The sequence below is a fragment of the Kalmanozyma brasiliensis genome (assembly GCF_000497045.1).
Source record: "Kalmanozyma brasiliensis GHG001 unplaced genomic scaffold PSEUBRA_SCAF15, whole genome shotgun sequence".
Lineage (NCBI taxonomy): Eukaryota > Fungi > Basidiomycota > Ustilaginomycetes > Ustilaginales > Kalmanozyma > Kalmanozyma brasiliensis.
Genome location: NW_015961954.1, coordinates 67,467 through 91,074, shown reverse-complemented (window position 1 = coordinate 91,074; position 23,608 = coordinate 67,467). Strand labels below are relative to the sequence as shown.

The following is a 23,608-nucleotide window of genomic DNA, read 5'->3' as shown; positions in this document are numbered from 1 at the left end:
CGTTCGCAAGAATTTCTCCAGTTTTACGTTCTCTGCAGCAAGCCAGCCAGTCAGTCAGCCACCCACTACCCATCTCGGTTTCTCGGCTATGGCCCGTGAACTTCGGCAGTTGTGGCGTCTCCGGCTAGGCTTCTCCTACAGGCTCGAGCATGCCTTGACCCCTGACTTGGCCTGCCGTCAAAGTTGCCGTTGCTGCTGTTCGAAAATCTGGGCCATGCATTGAACGCAAGGTTTCTGCCTCATTGTTCGAACGAATTTGAACTCGGGCAGGGTGCTTAGTCCTGCAGCTGACAAGGGTGGCATGTGCTTAGCCGCCGCTCGCCGCCGCCCTCTCGTCTGTGCCTTCTGAGCTTTCTTGACAGGCTGTGCCTTGAGTGCCATATCGCAGCCTTCTTCTCGAGAGAGGTTCGGAATCATATATACAATCTTGGCGGTTAATAAAGAAGCCTCTTTGTCCCCCATCCACCGTACACTCGGCATCACCACCACCACACACGCAGCAATCCTTCTTCAGCATGGTCTCTCTCACATACTCTGCACCAGCTCCTTCCGACAATGATCCCGTTTTCATTCGCACCCACTTCCTTGGCCGTGTTGCCTCGGACGCCTCGGGCCTCGACTACCAGCACGAGCTCCTGAAGCGACGTAGCAGCCGACACAGCGAACTCAACCGCTGGAGTGCCAACTGGCTCGCACCTGTCACCAGCACGTTGAACTACGACAGCGACGAGTCGAGCGATACGGACGATGATGCGTTCGACTACGACTCTCAGTCTGCTAGCAACAGCTTCAGCTCTGCTTATCATGCTCGCAGTCGATCTTCGACACTCCCATTCACCGATGCATGGAGCTTCCCCGCCGAGTCGATCCGTGCTCGTTCCATGACCGCTCCTTCCATCGCCTCATCCTCCACCACCCACGAGGCTCCCACTTTGCACAGGAGCAGATCCAACATCGGCTCTGAAACCCGATTGATGCCTGCGCGTCCACTCAGCATCGACACTGCCCAGCCGCTTCGTCTGCCTTCTCTCAACGTCTCCACTCTTCCTAGCTCATCTTCGGCATCAATCGAGGTACCTTCTCCCATCGCAACCGTCGGTCCATCTCCAAAGACTTGCAGTCCTCCTGTTGTGCGCATCGAATGCTCTGAATCGGACGGCTCTTGCCACGGCGATGCCGGTGATCAGGATCCCGAGGCACAGCTTGCGGCGGGCATCATCCGTCTTCGCGAGCAACGTCGACACTCTTGCTCGCCGAAAGCGTCACGCCGCACTATCTCGAAGCGCCGTTCGTCGATGCAACTGCCGCGTTCGGTTTCTCAGGCTCAGCCGAAATTGTTCGGAGATGTCGACTCGGATCAAGCGCAGAGCGACATCATCCGAAGCTACGGCGGCAACTTTGTGCTTCGATTGGCAGAGATGGCGCTCGACTTCGGATCGTCCGCGCTCGAAAGGCTCGTGGCTTCAAGCAGCGATAATTCATCCGACGAGCGCGCGTCGCCGGCTCAGCTCTCGCCTCTCGAGCCCCGCCGTCGTTCGTCGACCACCCCGCAGGAGCTCAATGCCGAGGCTGGCGAGCTTCTGCGTCGTCGTCGCGAGCGCAACAGCAAGTTGGCATCGGAGGACAAGGCGACTCTGACCCGATCCTGGTCCGTTCCCAAGCTGCTCAGCCTTCCTCTCTTCAGCCCTTCGGCTTCCCTCCGAGCTCTTTCGGCCACTACCGCTTCGACTCCTACCACTCCCACGGGTGCGCCCACCCACCTGCGTCCAAACTTTGGCTTCACCAGTATCAGCCACAAGACGTCCAAGTACGACGAGCCCAAGTCCTTTGACGACGTCGCGACCACCTTTAGCCGACAGAGCGCGACACTCCACACCCAGCTACCTAGCGCCGGCAACACTTCGCCTGAAGCCCCTGCCGTCTCGCCTCTTTGGAGGCAGTAAGACCAGCCTAAAATCTCATGACCCAACGATTCGCACGAAGCATTCGCAGCTCGATGGTCCGAAGCATCGATGCTTCAGCCTCCTTATCAGTCACCTTTTCGCATCTTAGCATCATGTCTTTTGTATTTGTATCTCACTGGGCATTATCGGATGGACTTCAATCCACATCTGCATCTCTCAAACTTGTTCTCACGTGTGGTGCTACCCCATTCGGATCTTCTGCGTGTGATTCCAACGTGTGTCAACAGTGACTGTGACAAGACTGCGCTACGTGAACTCTTGTGACAGCGGAAAAACGCACGCGCTTTGGCAGCTGCAGGGTCGCAATCGCAGAAAAAGTCGCACAACTCCACATCTAGCCGAGATTGCGTGCGACCCTTTCGACACCATCACCATCTTACCTGCACGACCGGCGCAGCAGCGACACGCCAAGGCATCCTCATCGGCACTTCGTCAAGGGTCCGCCAGCTCACAGACATCGCCGCACGTCGAAGTCGTCACTGCCCTCTCAGATCAGTCGGGACCAGCACGCAAGATGGGCGCGACCAGCTCCAAGGGTCCAAAGATCACCCCGCACGATCGCGCTGTTTTGGAGTGAGTCGCTTCCGCCTCGAGTCTATCATCGCTAGAAAAGAAGCATGCTGACACTCGCTCACTCATCTGTCCCATCACACGCTCCTTTCCATAGTCTGAAGCTCCAACGTGACCGCATCAAGCAGTACCAGAAGAAGGTGAGCCGTGGCCTCGGCCCTTGTGACCTGCCTTGCACTTGTTGACCCCGGACCCCTAAATCTTGCTTCGTCCGTTCACAGATCCAAGTCATCCTCGACCGCGAGCACGAGATCGCACGACAATGCCTCGCAAAGGGCGACAAGACGAAAGCGCTGACGGCACTACGAAGGAGAAAGTACCAGGAGAGCTTGATACAGAAGACTGACTCGCAGCTTGAAACGCTCGAAGGCCTTGTAAGTGCCCTCCCCCACCATTGCACGCACAGAAGCAATTCGCTTACATCTGCTTCGTTCGAGCCGCACAGGTGTCGTCAATCGAGTTCTCCCAAATCCAACAAAGTGTCATGCTCGGCCTGCAACAAGGTAACGCAGTGCTCAAGGAGATCCACAAGGAGATGAACCCCGAGTCGGTCGAGAGGCTGATGGAGGAGACCGCCGAGGCACAGGCCTACCAACGTGTAAGTTTCGGAGAGCCGCACGGTCTTGCCGTTCCATGTAAACAGCTGCTGACGTTCGATCTATCTGCCCACACAACAGGAGATCGACGAGATGCTGGCATCACAAATGACCGCCGAAGAGGAAGACGCCGTCCAATCCGAGCTCGAGGCTCTCGAGCGCGAAGCCGGCATCCGCACCGACGAGCCGCAGCAAACCATCTCGTTGCCATCAGCACCACAGACCGAGCCAATCGCACAAGAACCCGTAACGCAGCCCGAACGACAGCCAGCAAAGGCGCAACCGGCGGAGGAGAGGCAAGCAGTTCTTGCTTGATCACACGCTTTTTCACAGCTCTGTGCACACAGGAATGACATTGATTTGCATCTCATTCGCATCTGATGCTTCAGCGAGACAACTTGGATGTGAGCGAAGCAGCTCGTTCCACGAGACGCGAGAGCGACATGCCGCCTTCGGCTCCTGACAGCGAGCCCATCTCGCGGACAAGGCGGATGGCTGTGTTCAACGCTCTGGCGCCGGTCGTCACGGCCACCTTGTCTCGGGGTCCATTCTCGAGCCGGTCGATGAGCGAGCTGAAGATGGTGATCCATGTCTTGAAGCTCGGGACGTGCAACGTCGCGAGCAAGGCGTCTTCGCCTTTCAGTGTTGTCAATGCGAACGGCCCCAATGTACGTGATGGCTGCGAGAGGGGCGTACGAAGGAGCATGTCATCGATAAGATCCATAGATCGCATGAAAGCCGCTTGGTCGGTGTGCGGGCTGCACAGGCCTTCAATGAGGAAGCGGAACGTCGTCGATGTTGGCGAGAGACCACGTCCCTTCATGCGCTCGAGCAGGAGCAGGGTTAAGGAGATGTGAGGCGAGTTCTTGAACCACTGGTGCATGGTCTGCTGTGTCTCTCCTAGGCGTTTTAGCAGCTTTGGGGATGTCAAGTAGTGGTCGGGTAGGGCCTTTGTCGAGAAGGCGTGAGCCACGGCGTCTGAGTTCTGCAAGCAACCGCCAATCAGAGCGCTGTAGGCAATTTCGGAGGGTGCAACCTTGGCCTCATGCATCCGATCGAGCAACTCCAGCGCTGCTTCGATGCGCGCCTCGTTCGACGATCGCCTTCCATACTTCCTTCCGTCCGCGTCGCCCAGCAGATTCTGCGACGCTAGGTCAAGCTGAGCTGCTTCTGCACCTACCAAACAAGCCTTGATCATCGCTGTATACGTGACGACGTTCGCTTGTACGCCCATGTCGTTCATGATTCCCAGGGTCTTGACGACCGCATCCGTGGCTGATTCGCCACCATCGCGAAGTAGAGCATCCAGGACTGTGGTGAAGGTGACGATGTCCGGTGTGAGCCTGAGCTTGTCCGCCAGTCGCAGCGTCGTTGCTAGTGACTGAAGGTCACCTACCCTGGCATGGGCTCGAACGAATGTGTTGATGGTGCCGATGTTGGGCGCCGGGCCTTTGGAGATCATCTCGTCGAGAAGGCCTTGTGCCTGTGCGTGCATTCGATTGAGGAACAGGCCGTGTAGGACAGCGTTGAATGTCTCGACTTGAACGCGAAGTTGGCCTCCGGATCTGTCGCTTTTGGCTTTGATGTCAGAAAGAAGAGCCATCGCTTCGTCGACCTGCTTGGCTCGGAAGTGGATGTTGATCATGGTGGTGTACATTTGCTCGTCCGGTAGCTTTCCCGACAGCTCTTCCGACGTGGCAGAATCGGTGCTGCCTTGTTTGACCGCAGTCGACCATGTCTGCAGGGCAGCGGCGTGGTTCTTGGCGCGTCCGTATCCGTCTAGCAACGCGTTCCATATGCGTGGCGTCGGACGGACTCGTCTTCGTTGGAGCTGCTTCCAGACGTCCATGGCGAGGTCAGTGCGACCTAGAGCAATGAAGTTGGAGAGGCAGACTGACCAGCAGCTTTCTGTCCATCGGGCTCTGAGGGCAGGTGAAGAAGCCTCGATCCCGCCGGGTGATTCGAGCGCAAGCCATGCCTCTGGACCGGAAGAAGCTTGCATCGCTGTCTGAAAGATAGCATATGCCTCGTCGATCTGCCGCAAGTGGAACAAGGATCCAAGAAGCCTCGCTATACGTTGGGGCCCGCCAGAGCCAGAGGAGAGACCACGGGCGAGTTCGGCATCCCGCAGCTTAGATTGCATCGCGTCCCAGCTCTGGAGCTCGCGCGCATTCTTCGCGGGAGATGCGGAGGGAGACAAGGACGAGAAGAAGCGCTTGGCGCGAGACAAGTTGAAGAAGAGTCGAAACGGCGATCCAATCTCGAGCTTGTCAAAGAGACCCACGAACTCAGACGCGCGGCTTGAGTTAGCACTTGCGAGCACAACGAGGCAGACCATGTCGTGGATGTCGACTCTGCTCCCGTCCTTCGAGATGTCCAGTCGAACGAATGTGTCCTGATCCGCGTCCGCCAGGGCCTCTGACTCGGACACATCCTCTGTGGACAGAGTTTGACCGGGTCCGTTCTCTAGGCGCGAAGCGATGATGTTCTGCCAAATGGCGACAACGTCCTCAGCTTGCCCGTTTGCAAGGAGAAGCTTGAACCAGTCCTGGATCAGGTCGACGTCTCCTGTCAGTGCTGCAGCCTTGGCGAAGACCTTGAAGCGAGGCGCCCAGTCCTGAGCCTGGGTTGCGTTTTGGAAGTGGGAAGCGTAGGAAGAGCAGAGGCGCAGAAGTTTGCGATGATCGGAATGACCGACTTGGTAGACGCTACTGGCGAAGTCTGGCCACGCGGAGGATATCGAGGTGATGTCTTGGCCATCTATGGCCCTCTGTAGCGTGATGAGTTGCGAATCCGTATTTCCTGAGAACCCTGTTGCAGTCTGCGGCGTCTGGTGTGGACCAAGCGCGAGGAAACGCTTGTTTGGAGGTGGGAGGAAGGAAGTGCTGGACATTGTCGATGAGCGCTGCTTCGAGTTGCGATACGCTTGGCGTCCTGCATTCCGTGTGATTGATGTCGCTTCTCGTCTGTTGCTCTGCCGACTGGCTTTGGGCACATGCACGCGAAAGGAGGCTTCTGCAGTGCTGTACCCTCTTCTAGCTCCCAAGCTAGAGCATGGCGGTACTAGCCCAGCCAGAAGTGCTTGACGCGCAGCACCGACTGCTGTAATAGCAGTGATCTGCAGCATCCGCCCGTTCAGTAGCTCCTGCAGCTAGTTGCTTCGAACGGCGCTGGTGGGTCGTATGGACATACGTAGGGCTTCAACGTGTTGGTTGTGTAACTTTGAGAAGAAACGTCAACGAGCCAAATTCAGGGTGCAGAACAAGATCCGATTCCCGGCTTGGAATGCAGCGATGTTAGAGTGTCGCGAACGCCAAGCTGTGCCTGACGAGGCGGGGCATGCAGGCTGCAGCCAAGACAGATCAGATCAGCACTCGACGGCTCAGCTTTAGCTTTGTCGACGTGAAATCAGCCGAGAATACTCAAATTCGGGAATGAGGTTCCGACTGCCTTGCTTCACCTTCATACCACACCATCCTCTCCCTCCTTCACCACCGAGCACAGCAGCCGTTCTTGTCGCAGAGTCAGTCAATACTCTGGGGATAGCAAGACGCTTTGCCGTCGATCATCCACCATCATGGACCGTTCACGCCGCTCGTTGGATCGAGATCAGCAACCTCTGCTTGACGATCAAGCTGTCGAGCTCGACACTCGTTTCGCCATCGATGATAGCCTCGCCGAAGAGCAACGCGCCGACGACGACGCCGCCTCTTCACCAAAGTATCCACCGCTTCCGCCCTCGTACGATGATACGATCCGCATCGATGCACGTCACAAATCCCGATGGAACCCGGCCGCGTGGTTCTCAATATCCAGAACCACCAAGGAGCACATCCAAGCTTGCTTTCCTCGCACCAGTGATGGCGACCTCTTGACCTGCTCCACCGCCTTCTCCGGCTGCTACAAGGGCGTCATGCGCTGCTGGCCCACCAATCGATTCGCACAGGCGAGCGTCTTCATCGTTGGGCTTTGGATTCTCGTGCTTTTCACAGGCCCCGCCCTCACCCAGGACTACAGCGAGAATATCGGCGCCGGCCTCCATCAGGACTGGGACTATTCTCAAATTCCTTCTACCAAACCAGCACCGCTTCATGAGGACGGTCACATCGTTGAAGAGGCTAAGTGGCAATGGCACAATTGTGCCTCCATCAAAGGCACCAACCGAGTTCAGTGCATGCAGACTTCGAGCTTCCTTCTCAATCCCAACAAGGCCAAAGATAGTTTCGCATCCACGGAGTCCATCTTTGTCGATGTCGATCCTCTCAGAGATGATCGCCCTGCACCTGCTGGAAGCGTTCCTGGCACTGTCACTGTAGTACATCAGGACGACGATGTTCCGGCCGCTGAGAAGGACTTGGTCAAGGTTGAGATCACCGTTCACTACGACGAGGCCTACAAGAAGCTCTTTGACACGAGCCTGGTCGCAAAGATGAAGCGAGGTCTCTATGACGAGGGCGTCGAGATCTTAACTTATGCCAAAGCGGTCTCGACCGAGCAAAGCCCGCTTGTCTACGACGTCAAGGTCATCATCCCCCCTCACGTCAACATCCCCACGCTCTCAGTAGACGCAGGTGCCTCCAACATTGATCTCTTCCAGTCTCCGCCTGCTGCGAAAAGGAATACCCGGTCACGTAGCCTTCGTTCTCGCGATCCGCCAGCTAGGCCTGATTTCTACTTCGGAAAGCTGCACGCCCGAACCCAAGTGGGCAAGTTGCGGTCCGCGTCCATCCGCGCTCTTGCCGACATTCATCTCACCACATCGAATGGCAAGCTCCACATCGGTGGATCCTTCGAAGCTCAGTCCTTGGAGTTCAAGACGATGAATGGTCATCTTGACATTGACCAGGATTCGAAGCTCGAGGCGGCGTACGACCTCACTTTGCAAACTCAGAATGGGCACATCCGCGTCGGACAGCACACTAGCCTCCGAGCAACCACACTGCGGTCAGAGTCGCTCAACGGAGGCATCATAGCAGAGAGCGCCGTATTCAACGTTAATCATACATTGAGCTTGCGCTCTCAGACCGGTCGAATCGAGGCAGCCGTCAACGTCGAGAAGCCTGACCTTGCAAGACTCGATGCGCCTGGTCTGGGCAAGACGGATCTCGTCAAAGTCGACGCACAATCTCAGACTGGCTCGATCCAGCTCGAGTTTGTTGGCCATCAACGTGAAGTTCCGCTTCACTGCCATGCTTCCAGCGAGGTCGCACCCGTCGCAGTCTCTCTACAGCCCGAGTTCCAGGGTCGATGGGAGCTGCGCGGAGCCACCCACTCTCGCTACCGTGGACCAGGAACGCAGGATGGCGTCAAGAGCGATCGTGGCACTCACCGTTTCGTCATTGACGAAGACAGCTTTGGCTGGATCAATCGCCTGACCAAAGGCCGCACCTGGTGGGATGCCGCCGATAAGCCGAGCGTCCTTCCCAAACACGCGGAAGCCATCGTCGCCACATCAGTCGGCCTTGCCCTTCTCACGTTCAACTAGCCCGCTTCTGCTTTAGTCACCGCTCACATATGTCTCGCTCCCTGCACGTCCCTCGCTCTCTCGCATTGTCGCATCTTGTACCTTTTTGACACTGCACTGTCTTTCATCGGAATCGCACCGTTGATGTCGTCTTCATGAAATTTGAATAGCCACGAAACCTTGCACCGGGCCATCGAGCCAATCGTCTGTGTGCTCTGCTCGTCATGCTCACTCGGCACACTGATATCGTCAAGTCTGCGAACACAAGGACAGCAGCTGCGAGAAGGTCAGACTGCAAAATTTGCATTGATTGGTCTATTCCTCGTATGCGTGTGAGATGTATGCTGCCAGCATTGTTTGACATTGCAGATCGGAGCTGGCTGGACGAAAGCGGCAAGATTTCTTGAACTGCTTAACGACGGAAGCCGAACTGGATGCTGAGGTCGAGGCAGAGCAGGTTTGATCCGTCCTGGTTCTGGCCAGTGACGTGAACGTTGAACTTGCCGGGTGGAATCTCTCGGGGCAGAGCGACGGTCTGCTCGAGCTCGTAGTCGCCAGCCGAGATTGGGCACTGGATCTCGGCGTTGGCCTCCCTCGCCTGCTCGCAAACGTCGAACCGACGAGCAAGGAGCCTAATGAGACCGAGCTTGACCACGACGTCTGCGAATGTTCCGTCCTGATGCAATTGTATCAGAGGTGTGAAGGTCGAAAGACATGGTCAGCTCTTTTGAAGCGCATCCAGCACGTAAGGGTCAGTGACTTGATACTTACGCTGACTTCGTCCTTGACGGTGCCCTTGGCACGAACGGTGAGGTTCTGGCCGGGAACAGGCGGGTCAGGGCTGACAACGATGCTGTCGATGTCGACCACTTCGTCGCCGGTTCCGCAGCTAGCCCATTGCCAGCCTTGACCAGGAGTAGGTTCCCACGCCGACGCTTTGGTCTTTCCGCTGTGACTCTCGGCTTGGGGTGCTGAGAATGCGATCTGGTTGGCGGCCTGGTTGCAGTCCTGGCCGAAGCAACCCCATGCCAGAGCCTGCGAGGCCAGGGAAAGGGATGCCAAGGTGACGGCGATGAATCTTGCGTGCATGATGAATGAGTGCCAACGCTGGTGTGAATGCAGCGTGATGCCTCTCTGTATGGTCGTCGGTGGATGGCAAGGGTGGACGAGTGCAATGACGAGAGGCAACTCAGCTCAATATCACTGCCGAATTTGGATGTTGGGATTAGACTGATGAACTGCCCGGATGGGCGTGCATGTGGAGTTGGCTGCTGCCTGACTGCAACAGTAGTTTTGCTGCAGCAGGCAAGTCGCTTAAGCAACTGAACCCTCTCTAGGATCGACGCCGTTTCTTTTTTTTTGCGGGCCCCTCTCTGGTTTCGTCATTGCCAGTCGATGTAACATTTCGGAAAAATCACATATAACACAACTCACAGCTCGCCGCTCTGCAGGGTCCTCTCTTCAGCGTGGCTCAACTTTTTTTGACAAAATTTCCGTGGAGCCTGAATTCTTCTTGCTACTTTCACCACCTCCTCACCATCATCATCTTGACCTTGCATCCTCACTACCAGTAGCTCCAACGCAGACGCTCGCCCACCATGAGGTTGGATGCAACGGACCTGCGCTACATCTCCAGTCAGGAGTTCCGCGTCCTGACTGCGGTCGAGATGGGCTCCAAAAATCATGAAGTCGTCCCCTCGACGCTTGCCGCTCAGATCTGCGGTCTTCATCACTCTGGTATCAACAAACTTCTTGGATCTCTGGCGAAGCGCAACCTCATCGCCAGAGTGCAAAACACAAAATACGACGGCTATCGACTCACATACGGAGGGTACGACTACCTTGCGCTGCGTGCGTTCTCCAAGCGAGACAGCGTCGCTGCCGTCGGAAGGCGTATCGGTGTAGGAAAGGAAAGCGACATCATGATTGTCTCCTCGCCAGACCAGGAGCAGCGCGTTCTCAAGATCCACCGTCTCGGTCGAATCAGTTTCCGAGCCATCAAGGAGAAGCGTGACTACATGGGCAAACGCAAGAGCGCCAGCTGGATGTACATGAGTCGCCTCGCCGCAGCCAAGGAGTACGCCTTCATGAAGATTCTCCACGAGCACGGCTTCCCGGTGCCACAGCCTATCGATCAAGCTCGCCACTGCATCGTCATGTCCTACATCGACGCTTTCCCACTCCGACAAATCGCCGTACTTCCACCAGATCAGATTCCGCATCTATACTCGGCTCTCATGAAGCTCATCGTCCGTCTCGCTCGAGCTGGTCTCATCCACGGTGACTTCAACGAGTTCAACTTGCTCATCCGAGAGGTCACAACCTCCAGCGATGATGATTACGAGTCCGACTCGGGCAGGGCGGCGCAAGCCAAGAAGTCAGAGCCAGCGAGCACGAGTCGGCAGGAACAGAGCGATGCGCCTCGCCAAGCGGAGAATGATGGTCTCGAAGCAGATCTCGCGGAAGGACAGGAAATTGAGCGCGGCAACGGATTCCAGAGGGTGGTGGCATCAGCATCATTACAGGTCGCGGAGGACGATGAATATGACGATGGGTCCGCAGATGAAGAGGATGAGGAGGAAGAAGAAGAAGAAGACGATGAGGGCGCGTCAGAGGGCCAGGTCCATCTCGGAGACGATGTCACCGTTGAACCGATCCTTATTGACTTCCCGCAGATGGTCAGCATCAACCACGAAAACGCCGAATAGTAAGTGCAGGACCTGAGTCTAGCCAGGTCTGGCTGCAAGATGCGACAGTGGCTGACCACCTTCTTACATCCGCCCTCATCAGCTACTTCGACCGCGACGTCGAGTGCGTACGCAGGTTTTTCCGGAAGCGCTTCCGGTACCAGTCCGACGAATTTCCTCGCTTCCAAGATGTCGTGCCAGAATATGCACGTAAGCAAACGAAGCTACCAAAACCGGCGCCAGACTCCGAAGCCGCAGAGGGCGAGGAGGGTGCAGCAACAACAGGGACCGGCGACGTGCGTCTCGATCTTCTCGCCAAGGCTAGTGGATTTGGTGGATCGAAACAAGATCGCGAGCTTGAACAGGTAAGTACACCCTGCTGCCTCAAACAAGAGTATGGACGCTGGAGTTCGGTGAGACTGACAAACACTTTTTCCTGATTGATGACTTCGCAGTACATGTCCTCCCTGCGTCTCAGCACTACGGAGGGGATGATCGAGGTCGCGGATCCTGAGAACGAGGATTCATTGGACGAAGAGGACGAGGAACAAGACGAGGACGACGAGGATGAGGAGGGCTCAGACGAGGATGAGTCCGGGACGGATGCCACGAGCGAAGAGGAAGAGGACGACGGACTCACCAGGAAAGAGCGCAAAGCAGCCAAGGCGGCAGCGGAAAACGGCGTCAAGCCATCCCGCGGTGCTGCCCGCAAAGCTTTGCTTGACGGTGACGACTCCAAAATTGCCCAATTGGTGGCCACCGATCGCGCTAAAGCTGCCCGTCGCGCCGAGAAGCATCACGGACGCAAGGCACACGCTGGCAAGGGCGGCAGAGCTCACGCCGGCGGCAAAGCCAAGACCGGAAAGGCACGCATGATCAGCGACTCGATGGACTTCTGAGTTCACCTTCCTGCAGCATTAGCATCGCATTCAATCAGCATACACTTCACCATCACCTCTTTTAAGTCCCCGTCAGCTTGTGAGCCTGAGCGAGATCAATCGGGTTGGCGCCTTGCCCTATCCCTCGGGCTGCCGGCCGTTCCCCTCGCCTCGTTATGCCTCCGCTTCGTCCCTTACCAATTGAGCCGACCTTTGAACAAGCTCGGAGGACTTCCCCTCGCGATCGCAATGATGGCCCCACTTCATCATTTGGTGTCGGCATGCTTGGGAATAGTGCAAGCCCACGTCGTCCGCCGGGTCGGCACCGGAGACGTCCCACCCTGCTCGCCATCGTCCCTTACCTTGGAGAAGGTCGGCGACGGAGCTGGGGCCAATCTTTCATTGGTGTCCCCAATCTCATCCAACGGATGCGCCACCGAGTCAAACACGTGAATTACCTTTGGTGAGAGAAATTGTCAGCGACGAAGAAAACACTGACAAGGCCCGAGTCAACGCAACCCTGTGGAGATGTGTCGTCCAACGAAACTTTTGTCGAAAGTGCTGATCAAAATCCCGGCTGTGAAGTTTGAGTCGCCGACGTCGGCCCAAATAAGGCTACGCAAGCATATTTTGAAGTCCTCATGCTTGATGCTTAGGGTCACCCACATAAACAAGTTGATAAAATTTCGTAGAAATTGGCACTTCGCAACGGATTTTCGCAGTTGTGAGAGTCGTTTTTGCTATGTCAGCTAAAAAGCGGGGTCGAGAAATCGAGCGAAGTGTCAAAAAACATTGAAAAGAACAATATAAGCACGATTCTGCTCATCTTTGTGAATTTGAGTGCAACACGTCGAATGCGCAATCGATGCCAATTGCAAAATCTCATCTTTGAGTTCAATCTGATCAATCGGATCTTTTGTCGGTCTTTTTCGAGGTCAGAAATGCTTAGGGCCCACAAATTGCGCCCACAAAGGTCAAATCGGCTTCCCAGTCGGGAAAAAGTTTGTTCGCCCGTGCAATTCAGTCGAGCGAACGCGGTCACATCACATCGTCATGCCGACAAGGTGAAGATCCCGGAGACGACGAATCCGTCGACCCTCTCCCACTGCCGTCAGTCCAATTGAGCAAGCCATGATGGCGACCGAGAGGCAGTGGCTCCCGCGCCAAGTAGTATTACGAGAAGGCGCATACTGAGTAGCCACGCGAGGCGAAGGTCACTCCTGCGCAGACGAGGACAGAGATGCATGCTTGGGAAATAGTCGGAGCGTATGTGTGCTCTTCATCGGGGCGATCAAAGGGGATGGGGAGCCGGCGCCGTAGCTCAGAATGGATAATGCTTCGCGCAAACAAGACTGAACAGCGACAACGATGGTGTTGAGCGGCCATGCTCGGTCCTGCTGCAGACGATGGGCTCTTTCGTGGGTCTAGAGATCAAGCGACTGCAAGATGGGGGGGCGAAAGGGACATCAGTCTCGTTCAGCGAGAAGAACAACGAGCAGTGAGGTCAAGCGAACGAGCTTCGCCAGCGACGGGCACTCAACTGGACTTCGAGCGACTCGACCATCAGGTCCAACCCAAAGAGACCCCGGAGACAGCAACTCTGACCGCATTTCCGCAAGCTCAGGAGGTGAGGGATGTACTGCGGCAGCTGTCAGCGCACCAAGTGCTGTCTCTGAACGTTGACGACCTCCAGCTTGACCGATGGGTGCAGCAACCACCTGATGTCAATTCGGAGCCTTGCTGAAGACCGGCTCGTTTTGTGTGCGTCATGGTCGCAAGCCATGGACGCAGACCGAGACATCAGCGGCGACCGCTTGGCAAGCCTGGTATGAGACGACAGACATCGTTGATCTGCTCACGCACGAAGCTGGTCAAGCCCTCTTCTCATCACATAATCTCATGAAGACATTCACACGAGATCGAAGAACGAGACAGATGGGTATTGGACGATGAGATGATAGAAAGAGCAAGAGATGGTATGGCGCACTGGCTCTCGGCCACTCCTCAATAGCGACCAGACTTTCGACTGCTGAAGCTGCGCGAAGCCCGACTCGCGCCCGATGCCCTGGCTGAATTATTGTTGGTCGAGTAGACCGCCTCGACGAGGCTCGAGTCACCGATCTGCTCGACCCAGTCGTCTTCCTGCACGGCCGCCTTCTTGCGCAGCTTGCGCTTCTTCTTAGGCGTCACGGTCTCTTCGACGACCATGCTGGCGTCACTCAGGTCTGTGAGCTGACCAGCTAGGTCGATGACCGAATTGCGCGGCTTGTTCGAAGAGCGACGGGCGCGGGTCGTGGCAGTGCTGCCGTTGCTGCCGCGAGCGCTGTTGTTGACGTTGCTGGTGCGACCGGATTTGCGTTGTGGCGGACGTGGTGCGGATCGAGAGTCTTCGTCCTCGTCGCTGTCAGAGAAGGCGCTGCCATCGTCGAAGGACGAGTCCGAATCTTTTGCCACAGGAGCGCTGGCGATAGAATCGAGGCTGCCGTCGGGCAAGCTGGACGCGATCTCAATGAAGGCCTGCGTCTCGCCTCTTTCGGCTGCGAGCCTACTGCTGTCCGGATCGTCATCTTCGTCAGCGTCGCTGTCGTCGCTGCTGTCGTTCTCGTCGTCGCCGGCAGCGCTGACAGCTGAAGACATGTTGTCGTCGTCCTCGTCGCTCGCCGACGCTGCGTCAGATTCCGACTCAAGGTCAGAATCATCTTCTCCTGCTTCGGAGATGGAGGATTCGGAGATGGCGTAGTTTTTGCCCTGGCTGGCTGCTCGGCGCTGAGGAATCCTCCCTGGCTTGAGGATGGCAGACTCGTCGTCGTCATCATGTTCGCCGTCAGAGGCTTGCTCCTGTTCGGAATCGTCGTCAATGACGATGGGCGCTGAGATGTCACCCTCGACTGCATCGTCAAACACGCTGTCCTGATCACTAGCGCTGACTTCGCTCATGCTGCGGTCCAGACCGCCGCCTCTCTTGGAAGCAAGTGCACCTTCGACCTCCGCCTCGTCGTGTCCAGACTCGTAATGGTCGTCATCGCTGACGCTCATATCGGAGAGGTGCAACTCGGAATCGCCTTGAGTACTAAGGTCTGGTTCGTTTCGAGCTTGCGTACTGACGAGCAAGTCGATCTTGCGATTGGTGAATTGTGCATTTTGCTCGGCGTCGGTCATCATTCTGCGGTTGTAGAACTCCTCCATCTCGAGGAGACGGTGCTCCATCTCATCGGCCATCTCCTGTCGCACCTCGGCCTCGATGGTGGCGCAGCGGAGCTCAGCAGCATGCAGCTTCTGGCGCAGCTCCTCGTGCTTCTCGACGAGCATGTCGACAAAAGAGTCGTGGTTCTCGTCGTCGAGCTCTTCGTCGTCCTCGATGATGGTGACATCTGCGCTAGTCTCGCTGTCTGATGGGATGATGTCGATGCTCGATTTTGACTTGGGCAGCGAGCGAGATCCTGACGCGCGCTCTTGTACGGGCGGGAGCGGAGGCAACATCTTGGTTACGGCGCCCGTGTGACGAGGAACGGCGACCTCTTTGGCGATAGCGCTGAACTTCATGACGTGCGAATTCTCATCGAAGCCCGTATCGTAAGGGTTCGCGTTGACGATCATGACAGCTTTGCCCTCGCCAACAAAGAAGCTCTGGAAGAGCTCCGTTAGCTTTGAGTGACGGAATGGCACGATGCTCATGCGCCGCTTCACCGTCGCAGCTTGGCCGCCCTCGGTGGACCCTGTGAGGCGCACCTGATTTTTGCGGAGCGTCTCGAGACACTGACCGAGACACATCAAGCTCTTGTTGATGTTGCCGGCTTCCTTGAGACGGTCGCCGCTGGCCAGACCGGTGTTGGCGACACGCTCGCTGCCTGCCAGATCGACAATGCTGAGACGTGCGGTGGTGAAAGAGTCGAGATCGTCGTCGGACAGGGTGGTGAGACCCCCATGATGGCGAATGACTTTGATGGTAAAGATGCCGTGACTTCTCGAGCTGGCCCTGTTGGCCATCGTACCAAAGACTGCGCGATTCTCCTGACCTCGATGCAGAAGGTCGCGAGCCTCTTGTGCCGAGGTGACCTTGATCTCGCGAAGACCAGCGACGTATTTACCGCCATTCTCGTGGTCGTTCTTGAGACTGAGCGGTTTGCGGTTCAGCGTGATGCTGCTAGCGCTTGCAGGAATGGAGCTCGGGGCAGCGTTTGCGAGGTTGGCAAGACTCCAATTGGAGCCACGAACCGATTCCGAGCGACCGAGGGTGGAGCCAGGCGAGACATCGAGGAGGTCGAACAGCTTCTCGTTGTAGATCTCGACGTAGCTGACGAAAACGCTGTATCGGAGGTTGCGATCTACGGGTACCTTGGTAGCGTCATGCTCCATGGGCTTTGACGGCTTTGCAGCCCGAGAAGGGGCCTCCCCGAAGAGCCGGCGGGAGACGCTGGGAATCAAAAACGGATTTACACCGAGGCTGGAAGTGGCCTCGGCTTGTGCAGACTGCTTGTCGAAGCGCTGAACCCCAGAAACACCGGAGGGCTGGATGCTTGCGGTACTCTCGACACCTTTGATGCTGTTGAAGATGACGTCGAGCGAGCGGGGCAGAATGCCTGCGCCTCCGGCTTCGCTATTGCCCATGACGGTGTGGCTCTTGCCCGAGTTGGTGACTCCGTAGGTGAACATGAGGCCGCTCTCGCCCTGGAGGAGTGCTTCCACGAGGGGCAGTGTGGTCTGCTGGAAGAAGGCGGACTGAGACATGTCTTGCTGGGCGCCAGAAGAGTTGGTCTGACTGCCAAAGACTTTGCTGAAGATGTACTTGGTCGGAGGGGCGATGCTGGCGGTTCTTGACCTGAAACCGGGGATACCGCTGCTATAAGCGGATTGAGAAGGAGGGTGCATTAGAACCTCGGTATCGCTGACGACCTCGATGTAAGGACGAGCCGACTCTTTGGGCGCATCGTTGGAAGGAGGTCGGATGCGGAGGTACGCTTTGACGGGCTCGATCTCATCGGCTCTGGAGGTATCATCGCTGGAGGAGGAAGCGGCTGTGAGCCTAGAGATGTCGCTGACGGACTGCATCTGGCGCATACCGGAAGATTTGTCAAAGAAGGTTTTGGGGCGAGGGGTGACGGTGGCGGGTTCCGCATCTGTGCGCTTCCTCCTCGGCTGAGGGGTCGCATTGGAAGAGCTGCTCATGGCAGATTTGAGTGACTCGGAGGGTCGCTTTGGCATGGCAGCTGATTGCATGTGCGGAGGCAGGATTCGTTTCGAGGCGACGGAGTTTGTGATGTTGGTCATGCTACTGCGAGAAGGCAGTAGCTGAGCTGGTTTGGCTCGAGGAGTAGCAAGCGTGGGATCGTTCTCGCCGTCCGGGGTGGCATGCCTTGCGGCAGGCTTTGCCATGTCGTTGGCGGTGCTACCAATCGCGGCCGCGAGCGATCAACGAGATGTGGCTGTCCCGTGTGTGCGGGAGTGACGAGTTGTGGGCCTGTTTCCCGATCAGATAGGGCCGACGTTGTGATGGTGGAGAGAGGCCGTGGTGGATGCGTGATCAGGGTTTGGATCGATTCCAAATTAATTTCAACTGCTGCGCTTTCTTTCAAAGTCACACTAAGAGCAACACGAGCAGCGCTGACTGTTTTTGAGCCTCACTTTTTTCCGAAGCGCGTTTTGAAGCTGAGAAGCGCGTTTCAAGTGTTGTTCTCAGCTCGACTCGGCTACAGTTCTCCACATCTTGCCAGACCCAGCGGCTTTGCAGGACTGAGGTCACCGAGCGACTTGCAAAGCAAGATTCGACAGACGGCAGTCTTCTCAAGGATACAAAGCGCCTTCTGCTCAGTGCAGCTTGCCATGAGAAGCGAGTCAAGCCGTTTCACGAGGTGGAGCAATCCGTGATCAGACAGCGTACAGAGATCGCTGAGAGACACTGTCGAACCAAGGGTGGGGCTCATAGGACCTTGAACAGTGACGTTCAGGTGTTCTTGCAAGCTCAACATCGCCTGGATGAAGGGCGTTTGACAGTTTTGGCTGTTCAGTGACACCCCACAACTCCAGGGCCCCTGTACCGCGTCCACGACAAGAGGTCACGTGTCGTCTTTACGTGTTAAGACGTCATCTTGACTCAACTAGCTGATTTTTGGCTATTGGCCGTGCGTTGGTTCGCAAGCAACAGAAAATGGCCGTTGAGAAGGGGCAAGCTGAAATGACTCGCACTCAACACCATCAACTTTTTTAAGCTTCTGGACCATCTTCCAGCACCATCGGACGCAGTTTCACGCCGGCACTCAATATGTCGCAATCAGCCATCGTATCCACCGACCTGCCCCTCAAACTCATCGCAAAGGGCAAGGTCCGCGACGTCTACGATGCAGGCCTCACCGAGGGTCCTCATGCGGGTGCCATCCTCTTTGTCGCTACCGACAGGATATCCGCCTTCGACATCATCTTGCAGAACGGCATCCCCAACAAGGGCAAGCTCCTTCACGCCCTTTCGACCTTCTGGTTCGGTCTCCTGACGCCTTCCCTTATCGAGTCGCACATCATTGCTACCGACTACGCCGACTTTCCTGCGGAGCTCAAGCAGACTCTCGACAGCGTCAAGCACCAGGTCGAGGGCCGCTCGATGCTGGTCAAGCGCGCAAAGGTGTTGCCCATCGAAGCCATCGTCCGCGGATACATCACCGGCAGCGGCTGGGCAGAGTACAAGCGAACTGGCACCGTCCACGGCATTCAACTCCCTGAAGGTCTTCAAGAATCGCAAGAGCTCCCCACCGGCCCGCTCTTCACCCCGAGCACAAAAGCAGAGCAGGGCGAGCACGACGAGAACATCCACCCCGACAAAGTGGACGGCATCATCGGTGCTGATCTCGCGAAACGCATGTCGACCGCTGCTGTCGCACTCTACTCCAAAGCTGCGGCGCACGCCAAGTCGCGCGGCATCATCTTGGCAGACACCAAGTTCGAATTCGGCATCGTCGGCGACGACCACATGATTCTGGTGGACGAAGTGCTCACACCGGACAGCTCGCGTTTCTGGTCCGCGGAAAAGTACGCCGTCGGTCGTGGGCAGGACAGCTTCGACAAGCAATACGTGCGGGACTGGTTGAAGGCGAACGGGCTGGACAAGGCCGCGGATCAGGGCGTGCCTGTGACACTGCCCGACGACGTGGTCAAGAGGACCGAGGAAAAGTACAGGGAGGCATACGAACTCATCACTGGCAAGAAGTACGGCCAGTAAATGTAACCTGTCAGCATGTAACATAACTCCCGTCTGCGATGGGTGCCGAATCATATAGCTTTCGTCTGAACTGTTCTCACCACACCCGCAGTGCACGACATCACGCATCGACGATCGAGAGCAAACACTTCTGAACAAGGTATCAATTCTAAGCATGGTAAGGGATGGTCTTCCGTAACAGTACAAATGTTCGAGCTGGGGAGAGATGAAGCATGTCTACGATCTCGCGCGCTTGCTCACAGGCAGAGCAGTGGCAGCGAGCTTGTTCTTGGCGGCTCTGGATTTCGGCAGCGCCGTCACCGATTCGATGGCCTTGATGGGAGCCAAGTCTTCATTAGACGTTGAGATGGGCAGGTTGGAGTGGCCGAAGGGAAGTTCTCGCAGCGGTCGAGTGGCTGTCCTGGTCGGCAACTCTTGTGATGTCTCGACGTGTGCTGGGGCGGGTGGCGATGTGGGTGCGTGCAGTGTCACGGTCTCGTGCGCTTCGACGCTCGCGTCTGCCGAAGGTGCAGCTGCTGCATCGACGTCAGCTTCCGAGGATGGCTCGAATGCCACGTCAGAGCTGGGCACGTCGTCCATGGTGGTGGCGGAAGAGAGCAGCGTGTCGGCCACCTGCCTCCCGGCTTCAATCGCGTCCTCGCGATTCGCAGGGACGAGGTTCCACCTTCCTGGCAGCTTCCACGCCTTCTTCTGCGGCGTGTGACCGGTGCTCTTGTCCTCCTTGAATTTGCCCGCCAACAAGGTATTAGAGTCCGAAGACAAGCCCTTGAGGCCCCCGCCCATCTGCTCGCTCCAGGCGTTGACCTCGTCTTGCCTCTCGTCCAGAACGCCGCTGACTTGCTTGACAATGGCAGCCATGTCCTGCGCCGAGGTCTGGAGGTTGGAAGTGATCGAGTCGAACGTCTCGGTGAGCTTGGTGTTGCCCGCCTTGATCTTGGCCGACTGAGCTTTGGTGCGCGATTCAATCTCTTCGCGTGCCTTGTTGGTGAGCGAGGAGATCTCTTCGTGCCCACGCGCAGTGGTGGTGTGAGTCGAAGAGAGATCGTCTTCGATGGCAGAGGCGAAAGCATCCATCTTGGCGCCCAGCTCGCTGCTGGCCTGGGTGACGTCTTGGCTGGTGACACTGGCTTGCTCGACGAGCGAGGTTTGCGAGCGCTCCAGCTGGATGGCCACCTCGGTTGCTGCAGCAGAGAGGGATTCCAGTTGTGTCGATTGTTCAGCGGCTTGAGCCTCCACGGCAAGGACCGAGGCCGAGACGACCGCCTGGGCAGAGCCAATTGAGGCGGAAACCGCCGACTCTTGTTGATCCGTGAATCGGGTCAGGAGCTTGCCGAAGTCGGCCATGAGGTCAGCCTTGAGCGAGACGTTGCTGCGCTTCATTTCGTCCACCGTCGCTGTCAATAATGCGTTCTGTTGCCTCAACCGCGCCAACTCTTGAGCATTGGCGTCCTGGGCCGCTGCCTTGATCTGGGCGATCTGATCCTGACTCGATCGATTGATCTCTGTCACATCTTTCAACGTGGCGACGTGAGACTGGACCATTGAGTCCAGCGACGCAGCAACCTGGGCGAAACGCTGCGTGTTGGCCAAGACAACATCGTTGATCGCGCCTCTGCAAGTCTGTTTGAGCGAGCCGAGACTTGCCTCGCTTGAAGCCTGCATCTCGTTGACCGTGGCATCGAGCTCGCCGAGCAGCGCGGTGAGAACATCCTTGGACTCCATCTGCCCCGATCGAACTTCGCGGAGAGAGGTTGAAATCTTTTTGAGTCGTGCCTGCAGGAACTGCTGCTGCTCTTCGTGGCGGGTTTCTGTTCCACTGATAAGGGTGTCGAGACTTGATTTGAGTGTGGAATGAAATTGACCTTCCGCCGAGTGGAAGTTCGCCAAACTCGACTGGAGCTGCCCGGCCCTTTGCGAGACCGCGTTTCTGCATTCGGCGACCAGAGCACGATTGGCCTGCTCGACGGCTGTCTTCCTCTCGAGCTTGTCAAAGAGGGCCTGGACATCGGCGGTGCTCTGCTGCACGAGATCGGCGAGCGAGGTAGCGGTCTGGTTGAGGTGCGCCTCGCTAGCCATGTAGGCTTTGCGGAGCGCAATCTCTTGGTCAACAGTGAGCTCGAGCGAGGCAGCTTTGGCGATCATGGCTTCGAGCTCGGCGACCTTGTCTGCGCACTCGGTCTTTGCCGCCTTGACCTCGTTGTCGCGCTTGACGAGGAGCTGCATGTTTTGCTCGAACTGCTCCTTGAGGCTGTTCAGCTTGCTCTCGGTAACTTCGGCGTTGCGTTTGAGCGTCTCGGCGAGTGTCTTGCGCTCCTCGTGCTCGGAGTGCATCGTCTTCCACGAGTCCTCAGTCAGGTAGATGCCATTCTGATCACGGGATGCCTGGAGGTCACCCTTGAGACGCTCGATCTCGAAGACGTACTCTTTGATGAGCGCGGAGCGAGTCATGCGGGTATTGAGCTCGGGGCGATTCTTGATGGACTTGGCGCGCAGAGCGTAGTCGAGCGTTGAAAGAGTTTCCTCGATGTTGGCCCGTTCTTGCGAGACTGTGGCGATGATGCATGTTTTGGTTCGACCGCCGAGAGACTCTTGCAAGAGACGAGTGAGTTTGGACTCGCGGTACGGGATGTGACTGTTCTTCTCGACCAGAGCGTTGATGACACGTCCGAGGGTGAGTAGACTCTGATTGATCATCCCCGCTTCTCTGGCGCGCTTGTTCTCTGCACCGGACCGACCGATGTTTTCGGAGCCTGCCAAGTCAACGAGATTGAGCTTGCCGATCTTGAGGACATCCTCGCCGCGAGAGCCCTTGTCCTTGATGAAAACAGTCATGGTGAAGACACCGTGGGAACGACTCGACTGCTCGTTGCAGTTTGTCGCCGCGATCTGCCTCTTTTGACTCCCACGTCTGAGCACCGAGAGACCGTGAGCAGCGTCTTTGAGCGCAACTTCTTCGAGACCCTGAATTACGATGCCTTTGCCTCGCGCGTCATCGTACATTCGAAGCCCATGCGGCGCATCTTTGGAAGAGGCTTCGGAAGCTGAAGGCTCGAGGCTGAGAAGGTCGCGGAGCTCTTCGTTGTACAGCTCGATGAAAGTTGCTTTGACTGAATAGTCCTCTTTGGACAGCTCGAGGGTGTGAAAGAGTCGATAGAGCGACCGGGGGATGATACCAGCCTCGGAGCTGTAGGTACCCATCTGAGAAGTAAGGTCGCCTTCCATTGTGTGCGTCTTGCCGGTGCCGGTCTGACCGTAAGCAAAGATGGTGCAGTTGTAGCCGGACATGACCTCCTCGAGAATGGGACCGACGACATCCTGGTAGACCATTCCCTGATCTGCCTCGGGACCAAAGACCTGATCGAAATGGTAGCTCTTTTGGCGTGTGGAGGACTCCTGTACGAGGTTGGAGGACGAAGCCATGACCGAGGTAGAAGAGACGGGGGGCGGCTCGATCGCTACATCGATCTGCTGACATCTCGGACCTGATGTCGTGAGGATGCCGGGAGTTGTACGTTTTGGCTCGTGAGGAGCTTGACCTCGTACACGAACGACGACTTGGATGTTGGACTCGCCTGCCTCGGAGCGCTTCTTGTCAGCATCGTTGGTGCTGGAAGACGAGACCGAGCGAGATGCTGGTTGTGCGGGTCCGTTGACAGTCAAGCGTCGAGCTGCACCTGCGGACGATACGGGCGGTGCTACGCTGGGTGCCCTGGATCGCGGTTGAACTGGGCGGGTGAGATTGGAAGACGACGGCTGACGTCGAAGCTGAGAGGAGCCCGACATGATTGGGAGCGCCGCAAGTGAGCGTGTGTCTACCGTAGCAATCGGAAAGGTGAAAGATGGTGGTGATGATGGTGACGACGAGCAGGTCCAGTCGGCCTGCCGTTCAGCAAACCGATGCAAGAGTGCAGCAGCCAGAAAAAGAACAACACGCTCAAGTCCAGCTCGACGCGCACATGTGCCGACCAACGAACAACACCTGCACGTGATGCATCATTGATTTTCGTGAAAATGTTAGACCTGTATTGACTCGAATGACGATTATTTTTAGGGCGGCAAGCGTGGATTAGCCAAGCGCATTTGAGCAGAGGAAAAGTGACATGACTTTGCATGCGTGAAAAGGCGGATGTGGAGGAAACCCCGCTCAAAATCAAATTGACAACGCTTTGTCCTCCTCGTCCTCGTGCTCGAACTCACCCAAGAAGCAGTGTAATCCATCCGCACTTCCATCCGCTCAACCAT

General features: G+C 56.8%; 9 protein-coding genes across 9 annotated transcripts; 5 read left to right on the top strand and 4 right to left on the bottom strand.

The window, feature by feature from the left end:
- Positions 1–515: 515 nt before the first annotated feature.
- On the top strand, positions 516–1,943 carry PSEUBRA_001681 (uncharacterized protein; the record flags this gene model as incomplete). The annotated part of the gene is made up of 1 exon (XM_016434915.1): positions 516–1,943. One exon carries the CDS (start codon positions 516–518, stop codon positions 1,941–1,943), a length of 1,428 nt encoding a protein of 475 aa, XP_016293596.1.
- Positions 1,944–2,478: 535 nt separating this feature from the next.
- On the top strand, positions 2,479–3,445 carry PSEUBRA_001680 (Snf7; the record flags this gene model as incomplete). Its single annotated transcript, XM_016434891.1, has 5 exons — positions 2,479–2,537; positions 2,632–2,674; positions 2,756–2,908; positions 2,980–3,132; positions 3,212–3,445. 5 exons carry the CDS (start codon positions 2,479–2,481, stop codon positions 3,443–3,445), a joined length of 642 nt encoding a protein of 213 aa, XP_016293595.1.
- Positions 3,446–3,515: 70 nt separating this feature from the next.
- PSEUBRA_001679 (Pentatricopeptide repeat) lies at positions 3,516–6,023 on the bottom strand (the record flags this gene model as incomplete). The annotated part of the gene is made up of 1 exon (XM_016434874.2): positions 3,516–6,023. The coding sequence occupies one exon, from the start codon at positions 6,021–6,023 to the stop codon at positions 3,516–3,518; it is 2,508 nt and encodes an 835-aa protein (XP_016293594.2).
- A 684-nt stretch (positions 6,024–6,707) lies between these two features.
- Positions 6,708–8,615, top strand: PSEUBRA_001678 (protein of unknown function DUF4098; the record flags this gene model as incomplete). The annotated part of the gene is made up of 1 exon (XM_016434879.1): positions 6,708–8,615. One exon carries the CDS (start codon positions 6,708–6,710, stop codon positions 8,613–8,615), a length of 1,908 nt encoding a protein of 635 aa, XP_016293593.1.
- Positions 8,616–9,006: 391 nt separating this feature from the next.
- PSEUBRA_001677 (MD-2-related lipid-recognition domain protein) lies at positions 9,007–9,683 on the bottom strand (the record flags this gene model as incomplete). Its single annotated transcript, XM_016434871.1, has 2 exons — positions 9,007–9,270; positions 9,366–9,683. The coding sequence occupies 2 exons, from the start codon at positions 9,681–9,683 to the stop codon at positions 9,007–9,009; spliced, it is 582 nt and encodes a 193-aa protein (XP_016293592.1).
- A 509-nt stretch (positions 9,684–10,192) lies between these two features.
- On the top strand, positions 10,193–12,180 carry PSEUBRA_001676 (RIO-like kinase; the record flags this gene model as incomplete). Its single annotated transcript, XM_016434887.1, has 3 exons — positions 10,193–11,301; positions 11,385–11,646; positions 11,737–12,180. The coding sequence occupies 3 exons, from the start codon at positions 10,193–10,195 to the stop codon at positions 12,178–12,180; spliced, it is 1,815 nt and encodes a 604-aa protein (XP_016293591.1).
- A 1,983-nt stretch (positions 12,181–14,163) lies between these two features.
- On the bottom strand, positions 14,164–17,532 carry PSEUBRA_001675 (Kinesin, motor domain protein; the record flags this gene model as incomplete). Its single annotated transcript, XM_059464695.1, has 1 exon — positions 14,164–17,532. One exon carries the CDS (start codon positions 17,530–17,532, stop codon positions 14,164–14,166), a length of 3,369 nt encoding a protein of 1,122 aa, XP_059321191.1.
- Positions 17,533–18,418: 886 nt separating this feature from the next.
- On the top strand, positions 18,419–19,366 carry PSEUBRA_001674 (SAICAR synthetase, conserved site; the record flags this gene model as incomplete). Its single annotated transcript, XM_016434886.1, has 1 exon — positions 18,419–19,366. One exon carries the CDS (start codon positions 18,419–18,421, stop codon positions 19,364–19,366), a length of 948 nt encoding a protein of 315 aa, XP_016293590.1.
- A 216-nt stretch (positions 19,367–19,582) lies between these two features.
- PSEUBRA_001673 (Kinesin, motor domain protein) lies at positions 19,583–23,149 on the bottom strand (the record flags this gene model as incomplete). The annotated part of the gene is made up of 1 exon (XM_059464694.1): positions 19,583–23,149. One exon carries the CDS (start codon positions 23,147–23,149, stop codon positions 19,583–19,585), a length of 3,567 nt encoding a protein of 1,188 aa, XP_059321190.1.
- Between the last annotated feature and the right edge of the window lie 459 nt (positions 23,150–23,608).